We start from the raw sequence: 15420 nt of genomic DNA, 5'->3' as shown, positions 1-15420 counted from the left end.
CCAGACTAGTTTGTGGCAAAAATAACTAGGAGGGGAAAAATATGAGTGTCTCTGTATAGAAAAGCTAGAGCATGTTCCATTTATTCTTTATTTCTCAAGGTTATTAATCTGTCAGAGAGATTTTAAATTTTTCTAATTCAGCATTGTATAATATTAAAATAATTTTGACCTAAGTTGAATAATTGTATTTCCTTTTTATTTGTTCATAGGATAATTCTAATTTATACATGGTTATGGAATATGTCCCTGGGGGTGAAATGTTTTCACATCTAAGAAGAATTGGAAGGTTCAGGTAACTAATGGTTTTGCTTTCTTCAAATCTTTATATGCTTGTGTTGTTTAACCAGATTTTTAAGTTGATGCCAATGCCAAAAACTTATTTTGTTTGATTAATATTTTGGCCATATGAAGCATTAGGTGGAGACAAAGAGGCCACATCATACACAAGTTTTAATATAAAGAATATAAAAATTTAATATAAAAAAAGGACTTCGAAGCCAATTTAAATGTTATACTACTGCTAGATATTGTGAGGGTCCACTACTTGAAGAGTTTTCAGAAAATGGAAAAATTAATTGAATTTTAAAATATCAATATTTATTAAACAAATATTAATAATACAACTCCAGGACAGAGGATTGTTTTAAGGATGAAGATGGAAAATAAATATATAGAGAAATAATAATAATAGTATTATGGTAATAAGATTATAAAAGTTTGTTTTTCACAAATTTAATTCTCCTTAAAGTTCTTGCTAAGTTTAGTTTTTAAAATATATACATAATTTAACGGGAGTTTGTACCTCATCAGGTTATGACTAATAAGATCTCAGAGTTATTAAAATAGGTTATAGAATCTGATGGTTTTACCTGTACTTAATAGTTTATAAGCCTCTACCGTTCATTAATAATCACTAATAGAATAAAGCTAAAATAAAAAACAGGTACAGCTTCATTCAGTATAGTATGTTGAAGTCAAAATAAAAATGTAGAGACAAATCTCTAAATTCAACATTTTATTGAGGAAGCAAGAATTGCAGTTTGAGGCATATACACAGACTAGGTGGTCTTCAATGTGTCTAGAAAACAAAAGGTTGGAGGTTTTATAAAAAGAAATTTTATGTTTATTTGTTTTGAAACAAAGTTTACTAGCACTAGTTAAGTTTTGGGGAGCTGGCAAGCTCTGATTGGTGAGTGATGGTGGTGGGTCAAACGCGTCTAAGAGTCGCAGTAGGTTGTCTCAGTAGCTGTTAGAGAACACTGGTTTCAGGTTACAATAGGCAGTTTCAGCAACTAGGCTTGTGGAAAATATAATTTTTTTGTTTGTTTTTGGTTTTTTTTGAGACTGAGTCTCCCTCTGTTGCCCAGGCTGGAGTACAGTGGCACCATTTCGACTTACTGCAACCTCTGCCTCCTGGGTTCCAGTGATTCTCTTGCCTCAGCCACCCAAGTAGCTGGGACTAGAGGTGTCCGCCACCACATCTGGCTAATTTTTCTATTTTTCACCGTGTTGGCCAGGCTGGTCTCGAACTCCTGATCTCAAGTGATCCACCCTCCTTGGCCTCCCAAAGTGCTGGGATTACAGGTGTGAGCTACCACACCTGGCCTTAATTCTTGGAGCAGGTGCTGTGTGCCCTGAGTGCATTATTCCCTGGCCCCTCGACTCTGATTTAGTTAGGTATGATGAGAATGACTAATTTGTATAATCAGCTTTCACATTTTTCCCTTTTGATCAAGATCTTTCTCTGAAAGCATTGCTTGTCAACCATCTTGAAGTTAGACTTAATTATTCCTTGGTGCTCGGATGGACTTGTTCTGGTTGTCTCTGTCCCACATGTGAGAGAAGTTATCTGTTGGGGGGTGTCTATGTAGGGACCTGGGCCACATTCAAGTAACGAGGAGGCCAGAAGGAAAATTTTTCTCAAAGTAGATTTTTGTCTGGAGTCCAGCCAGCATCGAGTTCCCACTTATCACTTCCATAGGTATTAGCAGTCATCTTTAAGTGTTGGGCTAACGTTATTCTGTTGGGACAGCTGCCTTTACAAAGATTAGATAGGCACTAAGAACAAAGCTTACAAATGATAGTACAAAAAAATTAACAATATAGTAAAATGTATTTGTGCAGTGCTTTTGAACTAAAGCCCAGGCCTAAGGGCAAAAAACTAAAGAAATCAAAGGACCAGGGGAAACTGGTGAGACCTGCTATAGCCATTGACTAACATTTTATGACTGGGTTGAACTAAAGCAGAGAATGCCAAACTTTGCAAGAGGGACCACCAGCACAAATTAAACAAAAAATTGTGTTAAGGATATTGTCGATGTTGTGACTAGATGAACTGAAAGAATTTCTTAAGTCAGACTTTGTCAATGGCTCTAGCAGGTCTCACCAGTACCTATAGCAGTTACTGATTGTGAATTTTAAATTACAATATTATTTGGTTAAGTGAAAAAGCAGGCATTAAGAGGGGTAAGAGTTTCATTACAATATGGAGTCCTGTTCTAGTGTTTTGAGAAAAGCTGTTCACACCATGGAAAACATCAACTTTCTTGGCTTTGTTTACAGTGTAAATGTCTCTGGCTATGGCTTTGGGCAGTTTGATGAACTTTCTGTGTGGCCCATACATCAGGCATGAGACTTGTTTCTTAAAATTTATATAGTTTCAGCTAACAGGACTTCAGGAACAGAGCGGTTCTCGTTTTAGTAATTTTATGGAAGAAAGTTCGATTGGAGGAACCTAGAAGAATTTAGGACCTTGTCTAGTCTATAGGTAGATAACAAGACTCAAAAATAGTGTACAGACTTACAGTCTAATAACAGGTATATTATAGTTATTCTTTAGAAAAAACTTTTTTCTTTACATTGATTACATAGGAATCTTGGATTTAAAAACCTCTTGAGGCAAGGAAGCCGAACCAAGGCAGTCTTAGATTTTCCTTACAGTCTTGAGGTTCCTGGTCCTGCCAGGAAGTAACAGTTTTTATTTACTCATTGTAATGCTGAGAAACCCTTGAAGTCAGGCATTTTATGCACTTTTAAATACGACAGTTCAGTTAGAGCCTTAGTAATATAATCAGTGTTTTCATATTCTGCTATAAAGAGAGAGCAGATTTTTACTGGACCTGTGCAAATAGTCATATTCCCATAAAAGTACTTACAACTAATTTTTGAATTAAGGAGAAAAAAAGCAAATGCTTTTATCTTTTTTTACAAAAATATACTTTACCAAATTGCTATAAATTATAATAGCTAAAGAGATAAGTTTTTTTAAATCTGGAAACCAAAATATTTAAGAACTAACAATGTTTTAAATGAAAGTTATGAAAACATTATTTTTATCAATTATTTGATTTCATGTAATTTTTGTTCTGCTTGATCTTAATTAGTATTTTCATATACTCATCTTTTTTATTAGGGTTCTGGAAATTTTTATTTAGTCTATTGATCTTAAAGTTATTAAAAACCTGTATTTAAGGGTACTTGTTGGGGTCTTTTCTATGAATCTGATTGTAAATAATTTTGAGAATTCAAAATAATAACTCTGGATAACAAAAATCTAGAATAGCCATGGGTAAAAATCTGATGAAAGTTTACAATTAACAAGTAAAATTAGTTATTTCTATTTTATCTAGCATTTTAAGACAATAACCAGAATTATGAATGTTAATTTCTATGAATTTATATAATTTTTGAAACATTCATATGAACAACATAGCCATAAATGCAACTAAAAGATCTAGTATCACATCATTTATACAATCTCTTATATAATTTAAAAATAAATCTAATTATTTAATATGTCTACAAGATGAGATCTGTGTCTTCAAATGTTTTCCAAGGGCCCAGCTGGAAAATCCCAAAGCTAATTCTAGATTAAGAACATTTAATTTAGGATTTGATTTTTGGGAAGTTTGTTAAACATCTTAAAAGACTTAAAACCCTTGGTCAAAACGGAGTAACAGGTCACTGTAAAATAATAGTCATTTATTTAACCAGAGTGATAATCAAAAGACATCAGATGTAATACAGAAAGTTATATGAATGTGAAAACTTTTATTATTTTTAAAGCTCAGTTTTTCTGAGTAATGAAAAACCTGATAAAGACAACATAGGATATTATCTTGATAAAATATAAAATCTAGTTTTTTAGACAAATCACCAAAATGGTAAAGAAAAATCTTCTGCAGTATGCTCATTATTTCTTTTTCCCATTTTGAGCTTTCCATTAAAAAAATTACCAATCATCTGAAAGTTGATTGAGTACTTGAATTTAATCAGACACAGGAAGAATGTGTCCAGGGTTATTGAGTGTACACTGTGTTATAGAAAAATATGAACAAGAAGAGGACTATCTTGAGCAGGGAAATACATGGCTCTCAGTAACAGCATGAGAAATTTCCTGGTTACATGAAATAATACAGACATATCAAGAAGAGCCAAGAATACAGATTCAAATTATACTGAAAGAAAACATTGTTTTTCTAGGCCTTTAAGATAAACATTTCTGCATCAGGCCATAACAAAGTTCAAACTGAAAAAAAAAAAAAAGTTCTAGGAGTTGAGGAAAAAGGTTGAAGGAGGGAGTTATCAACCCAGCCAAGCAAAAAGATATACCTTTCAAGAAAAAGAAGGGAATGTATGACCTTCAAATCATGTGTAGTGTGACACAGCAAAAGTCGAACTTCTGAAATATAAATTTCAAAAGGAAAACTTTACCTCAAGAAATGGAATTACTATTTTTAATGAAGAGGACAGCATTTCAAACCTAAAACTAGGGAAATTAATTAGATCTCAGGAAGAAATGTGGCAGAAATAGAAACTGCACTTTGGAAGATGGCTGTCAAAGAAACAGATTTTATAATTAAAAATCACAACCTTTTGCAGTATTATTGAGAGCAGATCAATACTTCAAGAAAGTTTTGTTTAAATATAGAGAGCAACATTCTGGTCCTTTGTCAGTGCACCCTTGACACCAATCATTAATTTTTAGAAAAATATGTAAACAATTTTCCTTTCCAATTTCTTTCCCTATTTACACATAAAACTTTTTTCATAAGGTCCATCCTTTCATTTTTCCAAACCCCCAGTCTTAATCTTATAATTTTTCTTTTCTTCTTCCTCCGTTTTTGGAACAGCCAATCATTTTACTTTAGGAAAAATATTTACCACCTAATATACTTTTCATACAACATTTTTTTTCTTACATTCATATTTTGACTACTAGACCTCAATATACTTAAACTTTTTATAGAACTTAAAAACCCAATAAGGGATTTATATTTATTTAGCAATTTGTTTTAGTTTTTAAACTTATTTTGTTATGGCCCAGACATCTAATAAGTATCTTATTATTTAATTTAGTATAACATAACTGTAAGACTTTAAATTACATGAGACATTGATTTATAAATGTTTATTTAATTAACATTCACCTAATTTATTCATTTTTATTAATTATCCCTGGATTACTTATGAAAATTGAGATATTAGGCAGAGTCGTTATTTTAAGTTATTTTTATTAGCCAATTTTATAGCCTGTTAATATCAAATGTTTACCTAAATAAGAACTTAAAGTTAGATACATGAATATTCTGTCAATAACTCAGAAGATACACGTTTATTAAATCAGTAATATTAAATTAATCTTATTTATCAAATAATAGCATATACAAAGATCATTTTGTTTTAGTCTGGGTTTATAGCTTCATGACCTTAAGAAATTTATCAGAGGCAAATATAAAACTCTCTGACCAGGAAATCTAGGCAAAAATCTATGTTGACAATTTTGAAGGCATTTCTCATTTTATTTTGTTAATAACTTTTTAGTATAGTTAAGTCTTGTTGAATTGAACCCTTGATCTTTATGTAATGCCCTTCTTTGTCTTTCCTGATCATTTAAGTTCTGTTTTATTGTATGTAAGAATAGACTCCTATTCTTTTTTGTTTTCCATTTCCATGGTAGTTCTTTCTCCATCCCTTTACTTTGAGCTTGTGAGTGTCTTTATAGGTGAGATGGGTCTCTTGAAGATAGCAGACAGTTGGGACTTTTCTTTTTATCCAGCTGCCTTTTAAGTGGGTCATTTAGACCATTTACATTCAGGGTTAGTAGTGATATGTGAGATTTTGATCCTGTTATTATGTTACCAGCTGATTGCTTTGCAGACTTGATTGTGTAATTGCTTTATATTGTCTGTGGGCTATGAGCTTAAGTGTGTTTTTGTGGTAGCAGATATTGATCTTTCATTTCCATGTTTAGGACTCCCTTAAGGACCACTTGTAAGGCTGATCTGGTGATAATGAAATTCCCTTAGTGTTTGCTTGGTGTCTGAGAAAGATTTTATTTCTCCCTCACTTGTGCAGCTTAATTTAGTGGGATATTAAATTCTTAGATGGAATTTTTTTTCTTTGAGGATGCTGAAAATAGGCCCCAATCTCTTTTGGATTGTAAGTTATAAGCTGAGAGGTCCCCTGCTGATGCACCTGATGGAATTCCCTCTGTAAGTGACCTGACATTTCTCTGCAGCTGCCTTCAAGTTAAATGTGGTATATATACACCATGGAATAGTATGCATCCATAAAAAGAATGAAATCATGTCCTTTGCAGCAACATAGAAGCTGCTGGAGGTCATTATCCTAAGTGAATTAACACAGGAACAAAAATCCAGATACTTCATGTTTTTACTTTTAAGTGGGAGCTAAACGTTGAGTGTACGTGGACATAAAGATGGAAACAGTAGACACTAGGGACTACTAGAGAGGAGAGGGAGGGAGGAGAATATGGGCTGAAAAATTACCCAGTGGGTGCTATGCTCACCACCTGGATGATAGGAACATTCATACCCCAAACCTCAGGATCATCCAATATGCCCATGTAGCAAACCTGCACATGTACTCTCTGAATCTAAAATATAAATTTTAAAAAATAAATAATTTAAAAACCAATTAATTTATCAAAGATGTACTTAAGTCATATGAACTAAAATATTTTATATAAGCACCCATTTATCCAAATAGAATTCTTTAAGGGATTTCTAGACAACTATGTCAGATATTATTATATAGACACAGCATACAATATATGTACATATGCATAAAAGCATCTAAACACCTATACTAATGTATAAATAAAAATATTACAGCTTTTATTTTAGAACTTTAATCATGATATAGTAAAACAATAAGCGCATCAGTTTATAAAAAGAGTTAGATCCAAATTATTTTTCTAACAAAATGGGATGAGGCTAAACTTTAAGCTTTTTTTAATAGGTAATATTATGAAGTATGTGAACTAAATTATAGGTAGAGTAGTTTGAGTCAGTTAGCAATATACTGGAATAGACAAAGAATTGTTAACTGAGAAAATGTGAATGAATTATGTGAGGAGACCCAAATGATAGGAGTTATTCTAACTAGGTCTGTACAATATTTTCTTGTCTCAATTCTTTGTCCCTGAAGGTAAGATTGTTGCCATTTCTTTTAGTATAGGGACAGTGTCCTTTACATTGGAATTTTATCTTAAAAACAAAACAGCATGAAAATCACAATGATTTTCTTTTTTATCTGATGATTTTCAAGTGTTTTTACTTAAATAATATGCCAAATAGCTGAGGATTTTTGGGAAAAAAGAGTTTAGTCTAGATTAGGATAAAGAAGAGGAATTGTAAACGTGGAGGGAAAAGCTCCAGAAGGGAACTTGTCTCCGCTAGCTTTGAGACAGTATTTTGTAACAAGGCAATCTCTGAGTCCTGAAATTTTTATTTGCCTTAAGATATCAGTTGAGATATGAGTCTTATTTGGAGTATATGATTTTGTCACCATGGTCTTTTAGTTTTGTTGTAAGAACAACAGACTGTTTGAATGATTCCTATAACGTTTGAACATGTTACCAGCTGGAGTCTCAGAAAATATCTTGGCATGCCTTCAAACTTTGAGAGCCTATTTTTAACTAAATGTATTTAGGTGATTCGGTTTAATGCCAAATACGTAAGAGCCAATTAAACACAAGTGCTGAATACACAAGGCCAAATAAACACAAGCACCAACAGAAAATAAAGTATGTCCTTACCAGGAAGAACAATAAGCCTTCTCCAAATGAAGGGGAAAGTCTCCTCATCCAAACCTCAAAACTGAGGTCTAAACCTTACACCTGAAGTCAACAGGGGGAAAATAACCCTCCTCAACAGGAGATCAGTTAACCAGGAGGCAAAAGACCCCTCTCAAACAGGAGTGGGAAAGAGAAAGACCCCTTCCCAGCCAAATCCCAAATAAAACAGAACTCAACCAAAATTAAGAGTTTAGTCCAAAAGAGACTCACTAAGGGGAAAAGAGGGGACTCCCCAGAAGCAGCGGGACTGAAAGGGCTCCAATGGGGGTACTTCATGCTGTAGTTCCCATGGCCAGTGATTCTCCCTGAAGTATGTCAGCTTTAGGATCCCACTTCTGACACCAAGTATATCAAAGTCAAAATAAAAATATAGAGATGAATCTCTAGATTTGATATTTTATTTGGGAAGCAAGAATTACAATGCAAGATATCCACACAGACCAGGTGGTCTTTGGTGTGACTGAAGAATAAAAAGAAGGTTGAAAGTTTTATAAAAAGGAGAAGTTTTACGTTTTGGGACAAAGTTCATTGGCACTAGCAAAGTTTTGGGGAGCTGGCAAGCTGTGATTGGTGAGTGATGGTGGTGGGTTCAAATTAGTCTTAGAGTCACAGCAGGTTGTTTCAGTAGCTATTAGATAAAACTGGCTTCAGGTTACAGCAGGAAGCTTTAGCAGCTAGGCATGTGGAAAATTTAATTCTTGGAGCAGGTGCTGGGTGCTCTGAGTGCTTTATTGCCCTGGCCCATCAACTCTGATTTTTTAGTTGGGTATGACAAAAATGACCCAACTTACACAATTAACTTTCATAATTAAATACTGGCATAACTAAAACACAAGTATGAACTGAAACAGGACTGATGATGGTAATTTGATTCATAAAATGATGGTGGCAGACTCAGAATATCACAAGATGATATCAAGTAGTGAGCAAACATTGGAGTCATTTTAATTACCCGAGGCCTAAGCCAAGATTCGTTTATTGACTTACTATGTACAGGGCAACTAATATAATTAATATAGCGTCAGGCACTGTGCAAAGTAGCTTCTGCTTATCTTTGAGAATTTTCTTTCCTATTGTCCTCTCTCTCCTACTGCCCCTTGTTCAAGCAGAATCCTCATATTGCCTTACGGTTATTTAAAGTTTACACTAAAGTACCACACCTGAACCTGTTCTCAAAAAAGTTTTTGTTAACTTTATATAATTGGTAACTTCTTTTCTTTGCAACTCCTCACAGTCTTAGTACTCTTTGATATTGACTCTTTAATACTTGACTTGGTACTAAAAGGATAGCAAGTTGATTGAAAGAATTCACACTAAGACACTTGCCTTATCTCATCTTTCACAAGTACTACATATACACTTGAATGATTGCCAGTGTCCATCTTAGAAGTTTTGAGGCAATAGGAATATGAATTATTGTTTAGCATGGCTTTAATCAGAATCAAATGAGGCATTATAATTCTCTACTTAAAGCTGTCTGGACTTAAAACTGCTACAGCATTAGCCCTTACCATTGTCTTCCTACATTCAATTAAATATTAAGTAGAAATACCCAGTAACACTTTGTACTTGGAACATTTTACTTTCACCTTTCAAGAATTCGATTATAGGTTGAGCACAGTGGCTCATGTAAGCCTGTAATCCCAGGACTTTGGGAGGCTCAGGAAGGTGGATCACTTGAGCTCAGGAATTCAAAACCAGCCTAGGCAACATGGCAAACCAAACCCTCCACACACACACATACAAATACAAAAAATTAGTTGGGCATGGTGGTGTGCAACTGTAGTCCCAGCTACTCGGTAGACTGAGGTGGGAAGATTGCATGAGCCCAAGAGTTTGAGGCTGCAGTGATCATGCTACAGCACTCCAGCCTGGTGACAGAGTAAGGAAAAAAAAGAATTTTATTATAGATCTATGTAATGTATGTGTTCCTCCAATTAAACACCAGCATATGGAAATTAATATTTTATAAGTAAAAAGTAATAATATTAATGACATTTTACATTTACAGATGCATGTAAACGTGCATTTTATGTTTACAGATGCATGGATAAAGTAAGAGGGGACCTCCCAGGTCAGATGTTTCCCAGTTTAAGCATAAATGTTGCAATGACCAGAATGATTATTTTAATCTCTGCTTACAATGTTCTCCTCATTCCTTGTCATTTGGCATACAATGTGGATTGACAGTGTTGGGATGAAGCTGAAACTGGAAGGGTATTATAAAATTTTGCTCCCCAAAAGCATTTTTCTTTACATATGCATTCTTTCAACAAATATTTACTGAGCACTTGGGAAATGCAGTGACAAGCAAAAAAAGGCAGCACATAAAATCTTTTGTTGGAATTTGTATTTCTCTTGCTACCAGATCAAATTCATACCAACCATCTTGAGGGAAATCCTATTCATAGTTAAGGTTGTTCACTGAGGAAACAAATCTGAAAGTCATTGCTATTTATCAGGTAGATTAGTAGAATTCAAGTAATACATTAGAAGATAAATTAGAAACTCAGAAAATTGGTACATCCTTTTGGATTTTTCAGATTCTGACATCAAAATTACACTGATCTATTAATCGAATATATACATAAAAGAACTAGCTGGGTGCGGTGGCTGACTCCTGTAATCCCAGCACTTTGGGAGGCTGAGGCGGGTGGATCATTTGAGGTCAGGTATTCGAGACCAGCCTGGCCAACATGGTGAAACCCCGTCTCTACTGAAAATACAAAAATTAGCCAGGCATGGTGGTGGGCGCTTGTAATCCCAGCTACTCAGGAAGCTGAGGCAGAAGAATCGCTTGAACCCAGGAGGCGGAGTTTGCAGTGAGCCAAGATTGTGCCACTGCACTCCAGCCTGGGCAACAGAGCAAGACTGTGTCTCAAAAAAAAAAAAAAGAACTGTACGTATTTACACTAACATAGAGATTATACTTATGTCTGTGAATCTGTGTAAACAAGCATAGTAGAAGATTTGGAAATGCTGATGCCAAGATTGTATCTATGGTTTCTGAATAGGATTATGAGTATTCATTATTCTTCATCAATATTTTATGATATTTTTCCATAACGAGCATATGTCATTTTTGTAACAGGAACTATTACAAAATGGGTAAAATGGCATTAATCTGCAGATAAATGCAGCTAAAGAGCTTCTACGTAGGGAAATTCTATAAACACTTGAAATTTGTGAGAAAAGTAGATGGAGCCTGTTAACTATAGCAGTGGCCCCGATAGACACTCCATTTGGCACATTTGCTTTCCAATTATTCTCAAGATCAGACATAATTAGAAAGACATCAATATATTTAAATATGGGCAATAATGATTCACAATGAGCTAACTATTTTAGGTTTATATTTTTCCTCAACATATGCTTCCCCATAAATTTATCAGAGTGTTATTTGAACAAAATATAGAGATTTAATAAATATTTGAAAAGTAACAAGGTTCTTTACATACTTTTTTAAAAAATACTTTTTGTTCCCAAAGTACCTCTACTTCATATTAGTTTTTATGCATAATCTACTAATTAGAATGTATTAACTCATTTTTACAGAAAATCAATGGTTTTATTTCTTTGCAGTGAGCCCCATGCACGGTTCTATGCAGCTCAGATAGTGCTAACATTCGAGTACCTCCATTCACTAGACCTCATCTACAGAGATCTAAAACCTGAAAATCTCTTAATTGACCATCAAGGCTATATCCAGGTATGACTTTAACACATTATGTGTACTGTATATGAGAAAATACTAGGCAAGACATTGTATGTATGTAACCCCAACTTGGAATTTTTTTTGAAGAAGACACTTTCTCCTAATAGTTTAAGTAGAGCTCAGAGTTTTGCTGCTATTACAGAGAAGCAAAAATCCTGTTATGAAAGGAACTTCTTTATATCTCCATTAATCTATAGTTGTGAACTGAGTATAGCCTCTTGCATAAGGAGATATTAATAGCTAAATCTGTGAGCAGTTATTAGTGCCAGGCATATTCCACGTGTTTTACATGTATTATTTCTTTAATCCTGATAAACCTATGAAGTGGAAATACCATTGTTATCTTCATTTTAAGATTAACAAAACTAAGACATAGCAAGGTCATTTAGCCAATAAATGGTAGAGTCAGAATTTGAACCTAGGCAGTCTGATCCCAGAGTCCATGCCCTTTACGACTACAATATAACTGCCAAAGAATCCCTGACTACCAATACTGAACTCGTAGCAACGTTTTCTTTCCACTTCTACTACTAATAAAGTGGGAGCATTTCTTTTTACACAATTATTGATAGATTCTCCCATTGACGTTTTTACACTTCTGATGGTGCAACTAATGGCAGAGGACACATTGGGGTAAGGCAGACATTTAGCATTGTTTCATTTTTATTAATGCTATTTATTTTTACCTTTTATTTTCACTTTTTCATTCCTTGGGTCTAGGATCTTATAATAATGACTGAAAAGAGTTTTGTTGTTATTAACTTGTTCCTTTTCTTTGAGTTGAGGAAGGATTTCCAACTTGGATTGTTTAAACTTTCATTCACTAAATATTCATGAATGAATTTCAATTACGTGGACTTAATTTTTTTTCCATTTCTTTCATAGTTTCAATTTGAATTTTAAACTTTCAATGTAGGTGCAATAAGTACATTTATTGTGAGGTAATACATTTTCACTAGTATTCTTTTTTCTTTTATAGGTCACAGACTTTGGGTTTGCCAAAAGAGTTAAAGGCAGAACTTGGACATTATGTGGAACTCCAGAGTATTTGGCTCCAGAAATAATTCTCAGCAAGGTATATTCATAATATCAACACATAAGAAGTAGAAATATGAGACATGCATCCCTATGGACTTTTGTAAAAACAGTTTATTGATCTAATTTTACATTTTTAATTTGATCTAAGTTATGAATTTAAATCTATTTGTGCATGATTACTAAAGAATTATTATTTATCATCTACCACTAATCCTGTAACCTCTGTCAATTTTAACTCTGGGTCTTAGAGATATAATATGAATAAATATGACCTCTAGATCCATGTTTTGCAACCAAAAACATAGTCTTTTCTTAATTATTCCTAGTAACGGAAGGGTAGAGAAGACTTGCTCTGGATTATACCAAGAGGTAAATCTAGAGATGATATATACTAGTTGTCCATTCTTTCTTTGTTTCAAATTTACCAGTTAAATAAAAGGAATGTATGAGAAGTGTTTTTAAATTTTAAATAGGACTATTAACAGCAATTGAATAGTTTTAGTCTTATTGAAGGCAGCTCTACTTTTCTAAATAGTGAAATGTGGTGAGAGAAACTGTACCTATATCCAAAAGAATGGTTAACTTTTCCTCTGCCATCACTTGGTGGAGAAATCTAGAAAGGAGAACCTAACAATAACCAGGCACAAATAGGAGAGAGGAAAAGGAAGGGGATAAGACACATGCTTCACTGGTTCCCAAATGGAATCACTGAAATATGGCTAACTTATAGAAGTGTTAAAATAAAAGATTTCTTTCAACTTTTCTCTCATTATCTTTCATAATTTAAATAATATGTAACTTCTTGATATTTTATAATCGAAATATCATTGTAGTTAACACATTTCTTTAAATACAGTTAACAAATAATGGGACAACAAAATGAGCACTAAAACTTTTACAAATGTGTATATATTGTAAAAGTAATACTCATTATATAAAATTTAGAAAATACAGAAAAACATAAACAAACAACCAAAAAAAAACCTATATGTAATCCCACCAACCTAGAGGCAGCCTTTTTAAAAACATTCATATATATATGTACATATATGTATATATGTGTATATGTGTATATATATACACACACCACATATATGTGTATATATGTGTATATATACACATATGTGTGGTGTGTGTATATATATGTATATATGTATATGTGTATATATACATATATGCATATATATGCATATATATGTGTATACGCATATATGTATATATGTATATGTGTATATATACGCATATATGTATATATGTATATGTGTATATATATGCATATATATGCATATATGTATATATGTACATATATATGCATATATGTACATATGTACATATATATACACACACACATTTTAACTTTATTTTAGCTTTCATTTTAGGTTCAGGGATACATGTGAAGGTTGGTTACAGACGTAAACTCATGTCATGGGAGTTTGTTATACAGATTATTTCATCACTCAGGAATTAAGCCCAGTACCCATAGTTATCTTTTCTTATCCTCTCCCTCCTCCCTACCTCCACCCTCAAGTAGAATCCAGTATCTGTTTTTTCCTTCTTTGTCTTCATAAATTCTCATCATTTAACTCCCACTTACAAGTGAAAACATGTGGTATTTGGTTTTCTGTTCTGCATTAGTTTGCTGAGGATGATAGCCTCCAGCTCCATCCATGTTCATGCAAAAGACATGATCTCATTCCTTTTTATAGCTGCATAGTATTCCGTAGTGTATATGTACCACATTTTCTTTGTCTAGTCTACAATTGGTGGACATGTAGGTTGATTCCATGTCTTTGCTTTTGTGAATAGTGCCACAATGAATAAACAAATGCATGTGTCTTTATAATGAAATGATTTATAATCCTCTGGGTGTATACCCAGTAGTGGGATTGCTGGGTCGAATGGTAGTTCTGCTTTTAGCTCTTTGAGGAATCTCCATACTGCTTTCCACAATGGTTGAACTAATTTACACTCCTACCAACAGCGTCTAAGTGTTCACTTTTCTCTGCAACCTTGCCAGCATCTGTTATTTTTTGACTATTTGTTTATTTATTTATTTATTTATTTATTTATTTTCTGGAGATGGAGTCTTGCTCTGTCGCCCAGGCTGCAGTGCAGTGGCATGATCTCGGTTCACTGCAACCTCTGCCTCCTGAGTTCAAGCTATTCTCGTGCTTCAGGCTCCCAAGTAGCTGGGACTACAGGCATGCACTACAACACCTGGCTAATTTTTGTATTTTTTAGTAGAGACAGGGTTTCACCGTATTGATCAGGCTGGTCTTGAACTCCCGACCTCAAGTGGTGCAACCTCCTTGGCCTCTCAAAGTGCTGGGATTACAGGGGTGAGCCACTATGCCCTTCCATTTTTTTACTTTTTAGTAATAGCCATTCTGACTGGTGTGGAATGGTATCTCATTGTGGTTTTGACTTGCTTGCATTTCTCTAATGATCGGTGATATTGAGCATTTTTTCATATCTTTGTTGGCCGCATGTATGTCTTCTTTTAGAAAGTGTCAGTTCATGTCCTTTGCCCACCTTTTCATGGGGTTGTTTGTTTCTTGTAAATTTG

The 15420-nt window shown here is 33.8% G+C and overlaps 1 protein-coding gene across 7 annotated transcripts in view; it reads left to right on the top strand.

Annotated features, from left to right (window-relative positions):
* PRKACB (protein kinase cAMP-activated catalytic subunit beta) overlaps nt 1-15420 on the top strand; it is a 161688-nt gene that overhangs the window by 108139 nt on the left and 38129 nt on the right. For all 7 annotated transcript variants that reach the window (XM_016921478.3, XM_001137476.5, XM_001136919.6 and 4 more), the window contains 3 exons: nt 210-292; nt 11684-11810; nt 12796-12891. In XM_016921478.3, the coding sequence (XP_016776967.1) occupies nt 210-292; nt 11684-11810; nt 12796-12891 (306 nt within the window). The remainder of the gene's footprint in view (nt 1-209; nt 293-11683; nt 11811-12795; nt 12892-15420) is intronic.

Source organism: Pan troglodytes, chromosome 1 (assembly GCF_028858775.2).
Source record: "Pan troglodytes isolate AG18354 chromosome 1, NHGRI_mPanTro3-v2.0_pri, whole genome shotgun sequence".
NCBI lineage: Eukaryota > Metazoa > Chordata > Mammalia > Primates > Hominidae > Pan > Pan troglodytes.
The sequence above is the reverse complement of the archived record's forward strand: the minus strand, read 5'-3'. Positions and strand labels throughout refer to the sequence as shown.